At 43.3% G+C, this 19,720-nt stretch overlaps 2 protein-coding genes across 2 annotated transcripts; both read left to right on the top strand.

Moving 5' to 3' along the window:
- The first annotated feature begins 614 nt into the window (after positions 1-614).
- Positions 615-4,132, top strand: LOC125339708 (beta-defensin 12-like). Its single transcript, XM_048330967.1, has 3 exons — positions 615-669; positions 2,350-2,391; positions 4,008-4,132. The coding sequence occupies exons 1-3, from the start codon at positions 615-617 to the stop codon at positions 4,130-4,132; spliced, it is 222 nt and encodes a 73-aa protein (XP_048186924.1).
- Positions 4,133-8,360: 4,228 nt separating this feature from the next.
- On the top strand, positions 8,361-15,329 carry LOC125339707 (beta-defensin 107A-like). Its single transcript, XM_048330966.1, has 2 exons — positions 8,361-8,418; positions 15,181-15,329. The coding sequence occupies exons 1-2, from the start codon at positions 8,361-8,363 to the stop codon at positions 15,327-15,329; spliced, it is 207 nt and encodes a 68-aa protein (XP_048186923.1).
- Positions 15,330-19,720: the final 4,391 nt, after the last annotated feature.

Genomic DNA, 19,720 nt, shown 5'->3' with positions numbered 1-19,720 from the left:
TCTCTCTAACTTCCTAACTGCATTTTGTAAAGGAGGCTGTAGTTGTAACTTGTCTGTGACATTGTATCTCACGCACACACAAATTCAGAGCCAATTTGGCACACTGACTGTTCCTCCTTTATTTCCCCTGAAATATATAAAATAATTAGAAAAAAGTGAGCAAGGTCAGCGTTCACATCTGCTGAGTCCTCGTGGGGCCTCCCACAACCTGCAAACTGTTTTTTACATAAGAATACCACTAGATGCACATCTGCAATGGTCCTTGTTTTCTCTCCTAGAAAAATGACGCTGGAAAAGATCACAGGAAGTCGTTCCTCCACCTCAATGACCGTGTCAGAACCGTGCATTCCCCGTGTTCTCCCATTCCTAGACCAGTCTTCATCGCAGTAGACTACCAGACAGACACTCCAGAATACGGATGCCAAGGTTATTTATCTGTGATATCCGCCCTTGATCCTGGGAAATGGAGTATGTCATAATGTTTTATTGATTCACTCCACTGACCAAGAGCATACCCCATTTCTCTCTAATATAAATGAGCCTCTTGTGTCCTTCTAAACAAATGTTGCATCTGTTTTCAAGAGTCTCCCTTCAAATATATCGTCCCAAGCAGGATGATGCTGTGTCTAATCCTCGCTCTGTTCTTCATTTTGGCTCAGATGCCGTCAGGTAAATGAGAATGGATGGGGCTCTGTTGGGGTGAAGTTATAGTGCCCATGGTTCTTCTATTCATCACGCTAAAATTAGCAGTACTGATCAGCCAGACACATTGTTTCTGAGAATTTCTTAGACCTGGAGTGACATTTTCTATGAGACAACAATTGCGTGTGGTATTTTTTTCTTTCCTTTTTAAAAAAATTTATTTATTAATTGAACACAAATTTTTTTGACAAGGTGTTGTGCAAAAAGGGTACAGTTACATAGTAGGGTAGTGTGTACATTTCTTGTGATATCTTACGCCCTACTTTTCTTTCCCTTCTCTAGGTCAGGAAGACATATATACAATGTATCAAGAACATAAACAGTAGCCATGTGGCCAAGCCCAAGAAAATTCGCCTAGGGCTTTAAATGTAATGTTGATATTAGACAATATGTCGACAGTAGTCTTTTTTTTCTTTTTTCTTTCTTTTTTTTTTTGGCCAGTCCTGGGCCTTGGACTCAGGGCCTGAGCACTGTCCCTGGCTTCTTCCCGCTCAAGGCTAGCAATTTGCAACTTGAGCCACAGCGCCGCTTCTGGACGTTTTCTGTATATGTGGTGCTGGGGAATCGAACCTAGGGCCTCGTGTATCCGAGGCAGGCACTCTTGCCACTAGGCTATATCCCCAGCCCAACAGTAGTCTTATATGAACGTACATACACAGTTTTTGAGCTATTGTATTCCACTGAGAGGTCAATTTTTGACCTTTATATGTTGAGTAGTTGTTTGGTTTCACTTACATACTGTTGGGTCGCTGCCCCAATCCTGTGGGAAATACTATTTGACAAGGAGTTTTTGGTTTCACAGACCTGGTCTCTACTGTCTCTCCGTCTCCCTTTCTTTTTTTTTTTTTTTGGCCAGTCCTGGGGCTTAGACTCAGGGCCTGAGCACTGTCCCTGGCTTCTTCTTGCTCAAGGCTAGCACTCTGCCTCTTGAGCCACAGCGCCACTTCTGGCCATTTTCTGTATATGTGGTGCTGGGGAATCGAACCCAGGGCCTCATGTATACGAGGCAAGCACTCTTGCCACTAGGCCATATCCCCAGCCCTCCGTCTCCCTTTCCTAACAGTCATATATCAGGGAGATCATGCCCCTTTGTTTTCTGTGTTGGTGGGAGTGCAAATTAATACAACCACTTTGGAGAACTGTTTGGAGGTTTCTCAAAAAGCTCAATATAGACCTACCCTATGACCCAGGCATACCACTCCTAGGCATCTATCCTAAAAAGCAAGTCCCAAGATATCAAAAAGACATTTGTACTTCCATGTTTATCACGGCACATTTCAAAATAGCCAAAATATGGAAATAACCCAGATGCCCCTCCACAGACGAATGGATCCAAAAAATATGGTACCTATACACAATGGAATACTACATAGCAATTAGGAATGGTGAAATATTGTTATTCGCAGGGAAATGGTCAGAACTTGAACAAATAATGTTGAGCGAGACAAGCCTAGAACACAGAAAACAAAGGGGCATGATTTTTCTTTCCTTTTGTTTGTAACTTGGTCTTACCAATTGCCAAGAGAGCTGACCTTGAGAAAAAGAATTAAGACTGAGGCATTGTCATATGCAGCCTCTAATATTGTTCATATGACATTTTGTTGCCTTGGTATTCTTTCCTAAAATCTGCTGTGCTCTGAATTTTAGGAAGTGAGGCCGGACTTGAGTATTCCCAGTCATTTCCAGGAGGTGAGTTCCATTGGTTAAATGTATGTTCTTCTTGGGAACTCTGCCCACGCTACGCATGTCTGATGAGGCAAAGAAGGAAAGCAGTAGTGGAAACAAAGTGGACTGAATCACAGCCCACTAACGCCCGTCCTCTCTTCCCCTCGCTGACAGAATCGTATTTGGATTGTTCCATTTACATAGAAATCTTTGTTGTGGGAACCTAGTCCTGGCCATCGGGACTGGGCTCCACTGGCTTTCCCCATTCGATGACAGCCCAGAGCTTCAGGCTCCCTGTGTGCCAGCTAATGAGAGCGGCCACAGGACACGCGAGCATGGCTGATTCTCAAAGCCTCAAGCTGACGCGGCCCAGCAGGCTGCTTGCCTCTGGTTCACCCAGAATCCGCTGAAGGCATGAAGATAGTTCAAGGAGAACTCATTATTACAAAAAACCATTCATAATGAGTAGCTACAGCCTCCCCACCCCACCCCCCGCACCCTGCTTTTGTGCCAATCTTGGGGTTTGAACTCTGGGCCTGGGTGCTGTCCCTGGGCTCCTTTTTGTGTTTAAGGATAGCACTCTACCACTAGGGCTCCACTTCTGGCTCTTTCTGTGATTAATTGGAGATAAGAGTCTCACATACTTCCTTCCCCTGGTTGGTCTTCCGATCTCAGCCTCCGGAGTAGCTTGGTTTACAGGCCTCAGCCACCCGCGCCCAGTATAGCCACAAACTTTACTTTGTGGAGATCTCTTTTACAGGAGGAGAGCATTCTGTAGACAGAATGGAAGCAAATATTTTTGGGTAACTGCAAATCTTCTTGGAAATATTACAAATATTCCTAATAAATTTCTACCTATGTTCCAGGTACTCTTGTATCTGTAATATGCACCTTGTCATTTAACCTTCAAAACACACTTATAGGTAGGGGTTATTATAACCTGAATGTCATATGCCACTTATTTAGACTAGTAAACAAATTTTTAAATGTAGAAGAGTATTTATAGAATGTCCTTGGGACAAATATGCAAGTTGAGACAAACGATTACTGAGAATGTATAGGTCCAAACAGGAATTGAGTCTGAAATTCTTAATGACATTTCCAAGAGTCTGTTCAGTGTTAAATGATAGCCTTCTTATTTTGTTCTAGCAAGCATCCCGTTATGTCAAGTCAGTATTTTTGTAGTCCTGTAGTTTTTCTACCTGACACATAGACTTTTGGCCTATGCAAGAATGAAAGAGAGAGCAGAAATTAGGACTACTCTTGCTTATAATTCTACCCAAATGCATACTGCAAAGAAAAGGCAATCTTTAAAAAAATAACTCTGGACTACTGTGATATTTCCATGCATGTGTATAACATTGTTAGATCAAATTCAACCCTACTATTATTTTCTCCCCTCACCACCCTCTTAAGACAATGTAATAATTTAATGGGTTTTCTTATTCTAGTTTCATACATGTGTATGAAGTACTTTGCACAATCAACATACGCTAATCCAAAACAGAGAAGAAAAATCTGGATTGGCTCTTGAACCTACTTGCACATCCAAGCCCCCTCCATTCTTTTGGATTTCCACACATTCCCCCTCCCCAACAGACTGCCCGCAAAGGTATCTCAGCTGCTTCTTCTTGGCCCAGGTGAGTTCGCTGTGTGTGAGACTTGCAGACTCGGTCGGGGTAAATGCAGGAAGTCGTGCATGGAGGATGAGACAGTGGCTGGAAATTGCAAGTTGAACATTTTCTGTTGCCGACGGAGGATCTGACTTATCGGGCTGTCCCTCTTCCAGCCCAAGAGCTGGGGGTGGACAGATCTCCAAGGAAGAACAAGAGAAAACAAGACATCTGCTTCCCAGATCACACATGGATTTTCTGGATCAACCTCATTTCATTCTCTGCTTGTGTTTATTTCTTTGTCTACTTTCGGTTTTATGATGGTGTCTTCAAAAATCAAGACATGAGTAAATACCTAATGGCAATTCAGTCATGAATTGTTGTATATTTGTAGAGTATTTTATAATGTATTCTTTTGTAATACTGTTCTTGTATGTCTCAAGGTTGTCTATGAGAGTAGGTATTATTATCTCCATTTCTATTGAAAGACATTGAGGCCGAGGAGGTTGCTATTTACTTAGAACTACAGTGAGCAGCCAAAGAATGATGTGCACACTACTGTCATTTTCTCTGTATCTATTTGCATGTACCAATTCTTATAGAATGAAGATAGAGACAGCAGTGGTATCACCTCTATGGTACTGGAGTTAAAATGATACAGGACACAAAAAAAATTTTAATCCACTTGATTTTTCTTACAGTACTATAAGACCATTTATGGATTCCAGTATTCATAGTATGTCTGATGAACAACCCCATGCACTCAGTTAATGTCTGTGACACTTATTTCACATTTCTCCTCTTCCTTTTAAAGAAAATGGCTGGGTAGCAATTTAAAATACTTGTCACTGAATGTAAACAAATGATTTTGTTTCCTTTGCTATTTGAAGGAATGTTTTGTCCCTTCTCAAAATGAAGGTCAACATGGCCAGTCACAAAACTCAAACTTGATCTCTCAGTTTTAACATTATTTATCTTTTTGAGTCCCAATTTGTTTGTTTTGTGTGTTTTTTTTTGGGGGGGAAGGGGTCATGGGGCTTGAACTCTGGGCCTGTGTGCTGTCCCTGAGCTCTTTAGCTCAAGGCTAGTGCTCTACCACTTGAACCACAGTGCCACTTCTTTTTTTTTCCTAGTGTTTAATTGGAGAAAAGAGTCTCACAAATGTTCCTTCCCGGGCTGGCTTTGAACTGTGATCCTCAGATCTCAGCTAGGATGATAGGTGTCAGCCACCAGTGCCCAGCCCAATTCATCTTTTTTTTTTTTTTTTTTTTTTAGCCAGTCCTGGGGCTTGGACTCAGGGACTGAGCACTGTCCCTGGCTTCTTTTTGCTCAAGGCTAGCACTCTGCCACTTGAGCCACAGCGCCACTTCTGGCCATTTTCTGTATATGTGGAGCTGGAGAATCGAACCCAGGGCCTCATGTATACGAGGCAAGCATTCTTGCCACTAGGCCATATACCCAGGCCCTCAATTCATCTTTTGCTACTTCACTTTGGAAAACAATTGTTTCTTAGGTAGGATTATATCTTACTCTGTTTGGGGAAGTAAAACAAAAAGCATACACGACCATTTTATTTATCCTAGTTTTGTACGCAGGAAGTCAACAGTCAAGGCACCCGCACATCTGGTATCCAGTGGAGATTTCACCGTGTATCATGGAGACACGGTCCTGTCTCTTGTGTCCTGACATAGTAGCCTTGTTATTCCACTTTTCTCCTAGTAATTGGCCATGCTTCTTGAGATTAGGAAGGCAATCAATAAAATGTCTGATGGTAAAGTGGTTAAACGGGAGAAAGGACGGACTCAGGGTATGTCCCCCGGGGTCCCATCATCGCCCTCAGGAGTCAACTCCCGCCAGAACTGCCACTTACAAGCACATCTCCTTCCTTCTTACCATTCCAGCCATGACTGTGGACAGGGATTCCTCATGGCTCTCAATTGTCATCTTCAGTTCTTCATCGGCTGTTTAGAGGATTCTTGTGGAACTAAAATGGGAACTCTTCACTCTGATTCAACTTTTAAGTTGAGTCAAATATCAGACCTATTTACAGGTGATCAACTGCTTGTCAAGACATATATAAAATGTAACTCTCATGCAACCTGGACTATTCCTTTCATTTATGAACCTCAGGGAAGTGAGCACCTGATCTTATGTGTTCATAGCTGTGAAATTACCTACTTGTGGATGTGTGTCCTGTCCAGGTCTCCACAGAAGAAGGATAATGCTGCTGGCTGAGGAGCATCGTGAAGCTGAGACACCTTCTACTCATTCGAACTATTACACTGCTTGGTTTTTTTTTGTTTTTTGTTTTTTGTTTTCATTATTCTAGTTAAAGATTCTTTTATAGGCATCTCCTGTGTGTGTCTCAGAGTGGTTCAGAGGTGAAGGTCATGGTTGTGTTGTGGTACTGTCTAACCTCCTGCCACTTCTAGAGTCAGAGGGTTACAGATGGAGCAGTTCCTCCTGTGGATGTTCATCTCATCACACACTGCCCCTCCCTGACTCTCTTTACTCCCTCTTCTCCTTCTAAGTCTTTCCCATCTAATGCCCTCTTCTTTCCTATGAAGCTCCCAGAGATACTCAGTTTTATACACTCACGCACACACACACACACACACACACACACACACACACAACACACGAGAATATATACTACTAATTTCTCATTACTGGAAAATTCATCTCTTTTGGTTTCAGCAGTGTGTAAAGCCATTTCGAGATTCCCTAAAAACCCTAAGAGATCGACCTTAAATTCGCTATTTATCCCGATGATTAAAATTCAGGACATGGGAAAGCCAGTTGCACAACCATGTTCATTGCTGCACTATTCACAGTATGGTAAAAGGTATGTAAACAGCCAACATACCATTCAGGGGATGAATGGATCAAGAAAGCATGGTCTCTGGCGTGGTACATCATACCTCTAATCCCAGTCATTCAGGAGGCAAAGATCTGAGGATCAGACTTCAGAGCCAGCCCAAGTAGAAAAGTCTGTGAGACTCTTATATGGAAGCTAGATCCAAATGATAAATATTTGCGTAAACATATACAAGGTCATATGCACATGGACACCAGCCTATGAACTGAAGTATGGTGTATCCAGGGCAGAAGTCAAATGGCATAACCCTTCTGAACAACTTACTTATATTCTAACAAAATCAATAGCAGGAAGCTGGTTCTTCAGGTAGGTGCATGGGGAGGCCAAGGAGGGGAGTAAACAAATGAAGAGAAGAAACAGGGAGAATTCAGCCATGATATCCAATGCATTCCCTATGAAACTAGGAAAATTGAATGGATGGGTAGACTGGGCTGGATAGGGGAGAATGAAGAGAGGGGTGATATCAATCAAGATACAATGAACTCCTGAACTAACATATTCACTTGTAAGCCCTTTGTAAAAGTACTTGAAGATAATAAATGTCTAATTAAAACAACAACAACAATGACAACAAAAGAATAAGAATGGGAACAAAATGTCTCTGGAAATGTGTACTGTGATTGTGATTTGGCTTTGTCTTACCAAGAGGGAAATGAAGGACACACTCTTGTGCCGAGTTTTAGGAAATGGATTTCCAGAAGGCTTCTTGGAAAATTCAACATACAGTGCTTATGTCCAACTCACCACAAAAGTATCCACAGGAGAATGCTATTGCTGGAATCTCCTTGATCATAAGTAAAGAAACCTCCAATTAGATGTTTCAAATATTGGAAAACGTTGGCTTATAATGTGATCCATAAAATATCTTAGCTTGGCACCAACTTTGAACACATAATGATTTTCCTTCAGTGATAGAACTGGTTGTGAGTTTCTAGAGACAGCTTTCAACAGTAAATCAAGTAGCATCTCCTGTGGCAAAGCAGAAATAAATGGGGGGGGGAAATTATGGGAGGCAAATTGCTTGTCTCTATGGAATTCAGTATTTTTTTTTTCAGGAAATTAGTCTTTACCTATTGCAATATGTAAGTAATTTTGCTAGGCTCTAGTTAACAAATGCCGAATGAAACTCTAAGGAGTGTAAGCTATGTGTAAAATCTCGAGGTAGAAAGAAAAGGGCCGTATGGGAGCAATGGTTCATGAAATGGACTTCAAGAAAAAAAATGGGAAAAGTCTAGGCAGAGACAGAGAATAGCGTATTCCCGGCTGGAAGGCAGTGTTCTTCTCGGCCTTGCACTCTCATAAACGCTACTTATTTAACCTCTGCCCTGCTAGCCCACACACTATTCCTTGAAGCATGGAAAATAGTGACCTCTCAGTGAACATTACAAAGCAAAGCAGGCTTTGCGACTTGGCCAATTCCAAGCAGTCAACTTCTCTCTATGAGAAAGCAGGGACTCGACCACTTCACCAGCTTTGTCATCTCCTCACGGGTATCTGGAGCCATGAGAATCTCTTTCTTCATTGTTACCGGCCTCGTTCTGCTTGTGCAACTCTTTCCAGGTATGAGAGATGTCCTTAGAGAGATAAGGCTGGAAATCCATCTAGAATCTATATTTCAAGAATGTTAAAAAAAATCATAACTGGTTTTAACAAAATAGGTTAAAGGCAAGCCAGTTGCCATGTTTTTATTCTGGCTAAGAAATAAAACAGTAAGGTTGCACCCATTTGGGTCACCTTTGACTGAAAGGGGATCTTTAAAATGAGATAAACTAACCCCATCTGTTAGTTGAGGGAAGTAAACCTTTTGCAGCATAGATTAAAGTGTATAGGTTTATGATGAACTATCTTTCCACTTTGTAGCAGTGGATACTAATTAGTTATCATTAAATCAAAGTTAGGCAAAATGAAGAGATAGAAATAAAATTCAGAGCTGGAATATAGCCTAGTGGCAAGGCTGCTTGCCTCGTATTCATGAGGCCCTGGGTTCGATTCCTCAGCACCACATATATAGAAAAGGCCAGGAGTGAAACTGTGGCTCAAGTGGCAGAGTGCTAGCCTTGAGCAAAAGGAAGCCAGGGACAGTGCTCAGGCCCCAGTACTAGGGGAAAAAAATGCAGCCACAGAAACAAAATTCAAGTCTTTGCCTCTAATTGCATCAAGTTAATTATCCTATTATTTCTGCTGGTGAGAGAAAAAATAGATTCTAAGAGAAAACACATTCAGTAAGTTTTAAAGGTATGAATATGTAAATGATACACCAATTCTCTAATGCAGCATAAATTTAATTGAAGATACAAAGCATAAAGAAAAGCCACAGAAATGAAAGCTTGGATCTACCTAAGAGTTCCAGAAAGTTGTCCTGAGGAGTGGTATTCACAGTGACCTTTTGAAAGCAAGGACCAAGCACTAAAGAACATGCAGAGATGGGCGTCTGCATGCTTGAAGCCCTCGCTTATAACATCAGGGACTAAATATCTGTCTGTAGTCTCTTTCCACAGATGGGAGACTGTGGGTTAAGGTAAGAGGAAGACATTTGGGCTGTCTTCTCCACCGGTTCCTTACAGGACTGCAGATTATGTGGAGAAGTAGTGTTGTGCCAAGTCGTGAAACCACCACCAAGAAGATCACCGAGACTCAGACATTCCAAAATGCAAAAGCAAGGCAAGGCTTTATTTAAGCGAGCTGCAACTCAGGCCTCGTCCTACCCACCAACACAGTGGAGGTTACGAGGGAGCCCCGAGCTGTGATTACACAGGGCTTATAAAGGCAAAGAAGAGGTGTTCAAGCAAGCAAGAATAGGATACAAGTACAAATCTGATTGGCTCAGGGTTCGATTCTAAAATGGGGTTCACGTGGTAAAATGGGGCCTGACTTCAAAGTCTGGCACTTCATTTCCTCCTTTTTCTTTTTGGTACCTTGGGAGCCAATCATGGCTCCATTCTGTCCATTTCAATAGCTGCATGTCTAGGGGATGATATAGAGGTAAGGCATGGGCCAGTAGGGCCCAATGTAGTAACCAAAGGGCCTGTCGCCATTTCTTACAAGTATAGTCTCTGTACCTCTGTTTTGCATGCCTCTAGTTTATCCTGCCTCATCTTCCCAAAAACAACTCTGGTCCCTCGGTTTTAAAGGGGGGCTGATGGGTGAAGGTCATCCATCTTCTGTAACTTCTTCAGGCTGACTCAGGGGCGTTGACCTTACCTAGCCAGGAACCTATAACCTTAGTCTACTTTACCAAGGGACTGCAAGATTACTGCAAACTGAAAATTAATTTTCAGCTATACAGACTTACCATTAGCTGTATAGTGTTTAGTATCCAAATGTAAGCAACAAAATAATACATCAACTTCTCAGCTGTGCTCTAAGGGTCGGGTGGCTATACCCATATTCCTGAGCAAGCCCAAAACTACCTAAAATAAGGGGGGTCACATCACTTTGGAGTGAGCTGCCAGAATAACATCAACACTAGCCAGGGTAGTAAGGAAAGAAGGCAAAAAGAAAATTATAACAATATTCAGTCTAACTTTCTTTTCTTGAGGCGAAGGTGAAGCGGCTGAGTTGGGTGGAGCTTGGAGACCTCCCATGTTCCACCACGGTGGTAGTCGTCCAAGGCAAAGGGGTCAGCTGGCCTGGCGTGGAAGCAATGAACCCAAGTGGTAATGCCGTCTAGGGTTCCTTCCACCGTGGTTCTAAGGATTTCAGTCCCCTGGTTTTTGAGACCAAAGCCTTTCTGTTGTCTGACCCAATGGTGGATGGGAAGCCATACCTGGGTAGGATTTCTTCCAGGATCTTCTTAGCCACTACATTCGCAGTCTCATGCTTGTTGGATAGGCTTCAATCCATCCTGAAAAGGTGTCTACAAAAACTAGCAAATATTTGTAATTTCTGTGAAATCTACTTCCCAATACACGCCTGGCCTATTCCCACAGAGGCGAGCTCCTTTAGTAAACTGTTGATTGGGGGCATTGGCAAGCTGACAGGCCTTGCAATTTTTAACAATATCTTCAATAAGTTGATCTCCTTGTCTAATTTTCACTTTGGAATGTCGGAGCAAGTCCTGCATTCTTCGGGTTCCCATGTGAGAAACTCAGTGGATTCTCTTAAGGATCCCCTTACGCAGCCCTTGTGGCAGGATAAGTTTCCCTTCACACGTTTCCCATCAGTCATTGTTTCCTTCTCTGTCCAGGGGTTTGTGGGCCATGGGAATTTTCTTTATCCACTCCAAGTCTTCTTGGGAATACTGGGGCACAGGAGGCAAAGCTCGTGGCCCTGGGTCTACTAATGTCTGTTCCCAGGAACTCTGACTTGTCTGGCTGATTTAGGCACAGGGATTTTCAGGACAGTCTCTTTACATGCATCTGACAGCCAACACTTGCCCTCTCTTAATATGAAGCCCAGATAGGTGATTTCAGGTTTACAAATTTGTGCCTTTTAACATTCTAGTTTATAAAAGTATTTTCCTGACTGGCTGGGGAACTGATCTCTGATGACCTAAAAAGTTACCTTTGCAGGCCTTTAACAGATCTCAATAAGGACACAATCTCAGGTCTACAAGCTTTCTTTCCTGAACAGATGTATCAGCTTAAAATTCTCACTGCCAGTCAGAGCTTTGAGAAAATGTGGGGGGTTGAGATTTTAAACTATTCTCTCATTTGACAAACTTCCCCTTACTAAGCACTATCACAGATGACTGGCAAGTTCCTGCCCAGTAGACAGACATGGGCATTAGAAAGGCATGCTTACAAACTATTCTTAACTTTTGAAAGGCCAAACAGGAGTGACTCTAAGATCTGACACCATCTCTGCCATCCAAGCAGCAGCTTACTGCCTCTGGATGCTCCATCACATTTGTCCCAGGAGGAGTGACTTTTCACTGGACTTGGACTCAGGGCCTAAGCACTGTCCCTCAGCTCTCCAGCTCAAGACTAGCACCCTACCACTTTTGAGCTCCACAAAACTCCGTTCCCAGCACTCTGCTGGCTGATTAGAGACAAATCTCTCACAGGGACCTTTCTCTGCCCGGGCTGGCTTCAAACCGCAGCTTTCAGGTCAGTGAGTCTTACAAGGGGCCACTTTACTCCAATTAGAAGCAACAAGGTGGTCCACACAGAAGTAGTTTTTAAGCATGCTCTCTTACCTGGAACTTATTAAGGGTCAGTATTAGATCTCGACAAACTTTTAGTAATCACCTGTGCTTCTCTGTGGGCCTGCTGAAAACGGTTACAAAAAACCTACAAAGAAGCTGGAATGGCAATTAAACATTTTGGTAGCCATAATTCTCCTTTTCTCACTTTGCAATAATTATTTAGGACAAATTTACTTCCAAATTTCTTATCTAGAAGTATATTCTTGATTTCCAAAGTCTTTTTAACACTAACACAACATTTTAGCTTTTATCTGCATTGGAAAAACTGAAGCTCACAGGCATTCTAAAACCAGGTGCCGTCCTTTGCCTACGGGCTGCTTGTTTCAAAAGAGCCTCTTTTTTTTTTTCTTCAGTCCCAGTTACTGCATGGCATGAAGACGTTTGAATTTTTCCTTAGTGCAAGAATTACAATTAGAAATACTTATCCATTCAGCTTTCCAATATATTAATGAGAAGCATTGGCCCATTTTGCCATTTCTTCCTACATACATAGAGTTAATAAGAGTTTACTTCTATGGCCATTAGTTTAGTATGTATATATATCCTTTTAAATCCAAATTTCTGACACTTAGCTCTGATTTTTTTTTAAATTTTAATTGAAGAACCCTGAGAAATCCTTTAAAGCATTTGGTAATGCCCAAACTGGATGATCCTTTGACTTTAAACTTAAACTTAGTTTTGCATCATACTGCAGTCTTGAACATGTTCACACTCACACATGCACACACACATACATTTTCAAAAGATCTTAAAGTGCGCAGAATAAGCATTGGCCGTACATTTTAAGACAAAAACCTTTAACAAATGATTTTAGCATTCTCCAGCCTCATTTTCCAGGGCTTGAGGGTTTTAGTAAAACATTTTTAGTCTTAGTAAAACATTTTAGCACAGCAAACAAATTTCTGCTTAAGAAGGCTGGGTGGGGGTCCCCCTAGAGTTCTTTTTTGCGGACATTCTTACTGATTGACTGTGGGCTGTCACCTGTACATCTTTCCACTGAGCTAAAGTCAAGTCCAGGGGAGTGGAAGGAACGTTTCCCATCATCCGTTTGTCAGTCAGGCCCAGCGCAAGAAAGAAACACACAAAAATAATCACAGGCACAAGACCAGACAACACTTACAGCCATACTTAGCGAGCCGTGGCTTACAGGTTCGACTGTGTCTCTCCTGCCCCTGTGAGGGGGCAGACCACACAGTCTCACTGTTTCTTTCCTGCCCCTGTGAGGAGGAAGACCACACAGTCTTGAGGCTCTCTCTCTCCCGTTCCTGTGTAGGAGTGGACCAGACATCCCAAATATAGATAGAGTGGACTAGATGGACGCCCGTTAGAAGGGCCTCCCGGTCCAGTCCTTCAGGTTCAGGGTGGTAGTGGGAAGCCTGAGCCCCCTGTGGAGGGCTTCAGGTGTCCCCCAAGTCCTCCAGAACTGCCCATACGAACGTGTCCACTCCGGCTGGTCCTTCACTACCTACAGGTTCAGATTCAAGCGGCTGGCTTAAACAGGAAACAAAACTACAAATCACACAGACACAGACACACAGATTGAACAGCCCTATTTTCTTACCTTCGGAGTTTGATGTCTCGGGGGGTCTGTGGGGCCATCCTGGACGAGCCCCCAAATGTTGTGCCAAGTCGCAAAACCACCACCAAGAAGAACACCGAGACTCAGACATTCCAAAATGCAAAAGCAAGGCAAGGCTTTATTTAAGCGAGCTGCAACTCGGGCCTCGTCCTACCCACCAACACAGCGGAGGTTAGGAGGAAGCCCCGAGCTGTGATTACACAGGGCTTATAAAGGCAAAGAACAAAGTTACAACAATCAGGTGTTCAAGGAGCAAGATTAGGATACAAGTACAAATCTGATTGGCTCAGGGTTCGATTCTGAAATGGGGTTCACGTGGTAAAATGGGGTTCACGTGGTAAAATGGGGACTGACTTCAAAGTCTGGCACTTCAGTAGGTGTTGATTCACATGCTTTCTTCAAAACTGAGCAACGTGTGTTTGATAGGAATCCAGTAAGAACCACCACTGGACCACTCGTTATGGTCGCCACTGTCCTGATGATCCAAGAGGCTCAGAGCTGGGACTACATCTGATTGAGAGCAGCGCAAACCATCTGGGTTGGAATCTTAATTCTGATCCTCACAAGCTGAACTTTGGGCTGCAATTTCCTCTATAAATGAGAATGATAATATAACCATGGTGAAGACTAACAGAGCTGTTTGTTAGAATAAAGAACAGGGAAACTAACATGGTATGGTAAGGAAACTGAAGAGCGAAAGGGACTGAAATGGGAGAGTAAAAAAAAAAACACAGTGCGTTGCATGTGCTGTGTGAGGAACTCCTCATTGAGTCTTGCTGGGGCTCAGTCCGCTGTCAGCCCTGGGGCCGTGCATGGCTGTTTGGTAGGGTGCTTGACAGGCTGGCTCAGAAGATGTAGGACATGACTTTGCAGAACAGCATGGGGAAGACTGGCATGCATTAATTTTTACTTTGTATATAAAACTCCACGAACACAGGGCAATGTGCATGACCTATCATTTATCTGCCTGTAATATAAATTGCACAGAAGTACATTTTTCTCTATATCAGACACTAAATTTGGATTCTTTTTTTGTCTATTGTGGGGCTTGAACTCTGGGCCTGGCTGCTGCCCCTGAGCTCTTCAGCTCAAGGCTAGTGCTCTACCAATTGAGCTACAGACCATCTTCATGCTTTGTCTGAGTAGTTTATTGGAGATAAGTGTCTCACAGACTTTCCTGCCTCGACTGTGTTTGAACCATGATCCTTAGACCTCAGCCTCCTGAGTAGCTAGGATTACAGGTGTGAGACACCAGCACCAAGCTTGGAAATAGTTTTTGGAATAGATTGTTTATTCAAGTTAGAATGTATGCAGCCAGTGTAATCACAAGAATTATTCAATTAGTATAACATAACCATAATTGTATGTGATTGCATATAAAATGCATGTTTGATTTTTTGGGAATGAAGAGTTTTTAATTTTTCCTAATTTACTATTAAAGATATTGCATTTATTTTACTGGTGGTTGGAGCTCAGACCGATGTATTCAGGTAATCCATACATTCCTGATCTTTTGATGCCTATGTGAGAGGAATTCTGATGGGAGACTGGTTCTTCCCTTTCTAGTAACTCATGACCACCCGCTTCCTTCACGCAGCCAGGGAAGGAGCTTATAGAAGACTGCGCTGTATGAAAATGGACGGGCGCTGTGAAGCGGAATGCCTCACCTTCGAAGTCAGGATTGGGGGCTGCAGGTCTGAGCTGACGCCCTTCTGCTGTAAGAGAAGAGTGTACTTCAAGAACTAGGCACTTGCTGCCAGAGGGAACCAGAAGAAGCTCCACTGTGGGCCTCGCCCGCGGGGACACCGTGCGTCATCACGGGGCGGTTCTCGCTGGCACCGCCTCTCTTCCCAGCCCTGGGGCCCTCGTGGCTAGTAGCCCCGCCTCCCGCCTCTGGAACGCATGTGCGCGCCAAGATGGAGGCGGCCCTGAGGGCGGTGATGTAACTTGGCCCGCCCCTTAGGGAGGTCCCTCAGAGCTCCACCCTGACGGACAGCTCACTCATCAAATCACAGGCCCTACGTAGGTCCCGGCATCCCTCCCCTTCCGAGCCCTACAGCCTGTGTAAAAGAACAGATGTTTTTCCTGATTAAACGAGTTTGGCTCAACGTGCTCCCACGCTGCCTGTGTGTCCTCTGTGGAGAAGAGGGCTGGGTGGTGGTCCGTCAGCCCCCTATATCCTCTTCCTGGACCCGTCCGCATGGGGTACGCTTTCCCATCTCCCCTGCAGGACAAGGGAGCACGGGGGCTAAACACCTCCCCCCCTGCTCCACAATGCTGGTGACATCCCGGGAGCAAAGCTCTCTGGATCTTCTCTTGCACCTCAGACATTTGAGATGCTTAATGTTACCTTGATCCAAATTCTAATGTTAGATGGAAATACCTTTCCTCAGCCACCAGCTTCTCCCGGATGGAAATAGTGATCGGTTTGTTTTTGTGTCCCATCTCTCAGGGACATAGCCTGTTCATTACGTGAGAAAAATAGATAAAAAGGAACAGGACAGAACAGTTAGACGGGTGTTTGGGCACTGAGTTCTACAGCTGTAGCCCTGGCTTTAACAGAGGTTTGCCTTCGCACCAATCTTTTCTGCCAAGATTCTGATGTCTGCGATAGGAAGAGGTTGACCTACATAACTAACAGATTCCCTGCTAGACACTAACTTGTACTGCTCCAAAAGTAACCCTGCCACTTCTGGCCTTTTTCTGTATATGTGGTGCTGGGGAATTGAACCCAGGGCTTCATGTATAGGAGGCAAGCACTCTTTGCCACTAGCTCTTTTTTCTTTAGGCTAGCACTCTATCATTTGAGCCACAGCCCCAATTCCAGCTTTCTAGGTGAATTGGAGAACTCACCTGGCCCGGCTGGCTTTCAATTTTGATCCTTAGATAATCAGCTTCCTGATTTTCTAGGATTACAGGCAAGAGCTACCAGCACTAGGATACAATAAATTTGTAAGTAATAGTAGAGCACGTCTCTTGATATACCTCATTTGTCTTTAATTTTGTGAACAAATACTTATCTAAGCACTAGGTGTGCCATGCAAAAAACCCTGAAGTAACAAGTGCAAAAAACACTAAGTATTCTATCTAAATGAATGATGAACTTCTATAATTGATAGCTTTTTTATTTAACAGCCAAATTTGTGGTATATGTAATGTTCCATATTGTATATGATGTTTAGTGTCATGAGTGATGAAAATCTCTCAGTGGATAATGATGTATTTTTCAATAGTAAGATTCACTGAGGAAGCTTGATCTTAGAAAGAAAGTGGAGGGCTGGGAATATGGCCTAGTGGCAAGAGTGCTTGCCTTGTATACAAGAGGCCCTGGGTTTGATTCCTCAGCACCACATATACAGAAAATGGCCAGAAGTGGTGCTAGTGGCTCAAGTGGCAGAGTGCTAGCCTTGAGCAAAAAGAAGCCAGGGACAATGCTCAGGCACTGGGTCCAAGCCCCAGTACTGGCAAAAAAAAAGAAAAAAGAAAAAAGAGCTCAAGGATAGTTGACAGTCCTCACACCAAGTTGAAGCCAGAAGACCAGCGAAGAACCAAAACCCACACACAAATACATCATAGATGGAAAGATTTCTCCATTAAGGATGGATTAGGCGTTTCCTTCCTGCTAAGGCCCTTTGGGTATTTGAAACTAACACTGTAACTACAGACTCCTACTTTCACTAGAATCCAAGCAGATTACCCACATACATCTTTAAATGCATTTGTGCATAGATACTGACTAGCCAAACTGAGTTGGGGTCGCTAGGTGGCTTTTCTTGTTCTAGTTCATCATATATAAATTTTCACTAAAGGTTGTCATAGTCTTAGTTCTTATGTGCATAATATACAAGCAAGATATAATACCCCACACAGCTCTATTCTTTCCTTTTTGTATTCCCACATGACATTGAAGGGCTGAGTACAGACAAAAGGATTTCTCACATGAAAAATGTTCTTGTGGATTCTCATCAGTGTGCAAGGTTTGATTCTGTATAACAGGAGATCAGTTCACAGCTTTCCCATGAGTGACACTCACGGTTTCTCTCCGGTGTTTGTTCTTTGATGGAGCCAACCCTTCATGGTGACTGAAGGCCTCGCAAGAGCTGCAATGTTCATAGTCTTTCTCGATGCAGATAGTCAGGCCTAAAGCCTCTCTCAAAGATGGTTTCTATTGGTGGTTTCTGTCTAATATATGTCCTCTGGTGTTGTCTTAGATGAATTGATTGACTGAAGACTTTCCCACACAGATGAGACTCCTGAGTTCTCCATCCGGGAGGATTGATCTTACTTTCTAAGGTTACAGGGTGTACCACAACCTTGCACACACAGGTTGCATTGGTGTGATTGCTGTCATTGCTTTTCCTGGCAAGGTTTAAATGAGATACTGAATCATTTTTTTTCGCTAGTGTGTACTTTCATATGGTGAAAAAGTGTGGAGGAATAACAGCAAGCTTTCCCACAGAAGTGACACTCATAGGGCTTCTCTGCAGTGTATATTCTCTCATGTGCGGCACGAGAAGATGGCTGACTGAAGGCTCTCACACAGGTGTGACATTCATAGGGTTTCTCTTCAGTGTGTATTCTCTCATGTCCAGCACAATAAGATGGCATAGTGATGGCTATCCTACATGTGCAACATTCATAGGGTTCATTTCCCCCTTTTTCTTTTTGGTAACTTGGGAGCTAATCATGGCTCCATTCTGTCCATATCAATGGCTTGCATGTCTAGGGGATGATATAGAGGTAAGGCATGGGCCAGTAGGGCCCAAAGTAGTATCCAAAAATAACTCTGGTCCCTCGGTTTTAAAGGGGGGCTGATGGGTGAAGATCGTCCATCTTCTGTAACTTCTTCAGGCTGACTCAGGGGCGTTGACCTTACCTAGCCAGGAACCTATAACCTTACAAAGGGACTGCAGGATTACTGCAAACTGAAAATTAACTTTCAGCTATTCAGACTTACCATTACCTATATAGTGTTTAGTATCCAAATGTAAGCAACAAAATAATACATAAACTTCTCAGCTGTGCTTTAAGAGTCAGGTGGCTATACCCGTATTCCTGAGCAAGCCCAAAACTACCTAAAATAAGGGGGTCACCTCCCTTTGGAGTGAGCTGCCAAGATAACATCAACACTAGCCAGGGTAGTAAGGAAAGAAGGCAAAAAGAAAATTATAACAATGTTCAGTTTAACTTTCTGTTCTTGAGGCGAAGGCGAAGCAGCTGAGTCGGGTGCTTGGAGACCTCCCATGTTCCACCACGGTAGTTGTCGTCCAGGGCAGAGGTGTCAGCTGGCCTGGCATGGAAGCAATGAACCCAAGTGGCAATGCCGTCTAGGTTTCCTTCTACTGTGGTTCTAAGGCTTTCAGTCCCCTGGTCTGAACAAATAGGGGGTAGGGACTGAAGCAGAATCATATAATGCCTTAAGTTGGGGTCACATATTCTTGTGCATGATCTGCAAATAATCGAGTTTACAAAAAAATTCAGCATCATCCAAATCAGCAAGCAATTCAGTCTGAAGGCTAGGGATAATGGGCGGGGGGTACCCGTACATTATTTCAAAAGGAGCAAAGCCAAGCTGATAGGGAGAATTTCTTACTCTAAGCAGAGCAAAAGGAAGGAGTGACAGCCAGTCTGTGCCAGTCTCTAAGGCCAATTTAGTTAAGGTCTCTTTTAGAGTCTGATTCATTCTCTCTACCTGTCCTGAACTCTGGGGTCTATAAGCACAATGCAATTTCCAATCCGTCCCACAGTGCAGTGGCTATTCCCTGACTTACTTTTGAAACGAAAGCTAGTCCATTGTCTGACCCAATGGTGGATGGGAAGGTATACCGGGGTAGTATTTCTTCCAGGATCTTCTTAGCCACTACATTCGCAGTCTCATGCTTTGTTGGATAGGCTTCCACCCATCCTGAAAAGGTGTCTACAAAAACTAGCAAATATTTGTATCCAAATTTTTCCAGGTTTAATTTCTGTGAAATCTACTTCCCAATACACGCCTGGCCTATCCCCACGGAGGCGAGCTCCTTTAGTAACTGGTTGATTGGGGGCGTGGTGAGCTGACAGGCCTTACAATTTTTAACAATATTTTCAATAAGTTGATCTCCTCGTCTAGTTTTCACTTTGGAGTGTTGGAGCAAGTC

This window comes from Perognathus longimembris, chromosome 21, assembly GCF_023159225.1.
Source record: "Perognathus longimembris pacificus isolate PPM17 chromosome 21, ASM2315922v1, whole genome shotgun sequence".
Classification (NCBI taxonomy): domain Eukaryota; kingdom Metazoa; phylum Chordata; class Mammalia; order Rodentia; family Heteromyidae; genus Perognathus; species Perognathus longimembris.
This window is presented reverse-complemented; position numbering and strand designations above follow the sequence as displayed.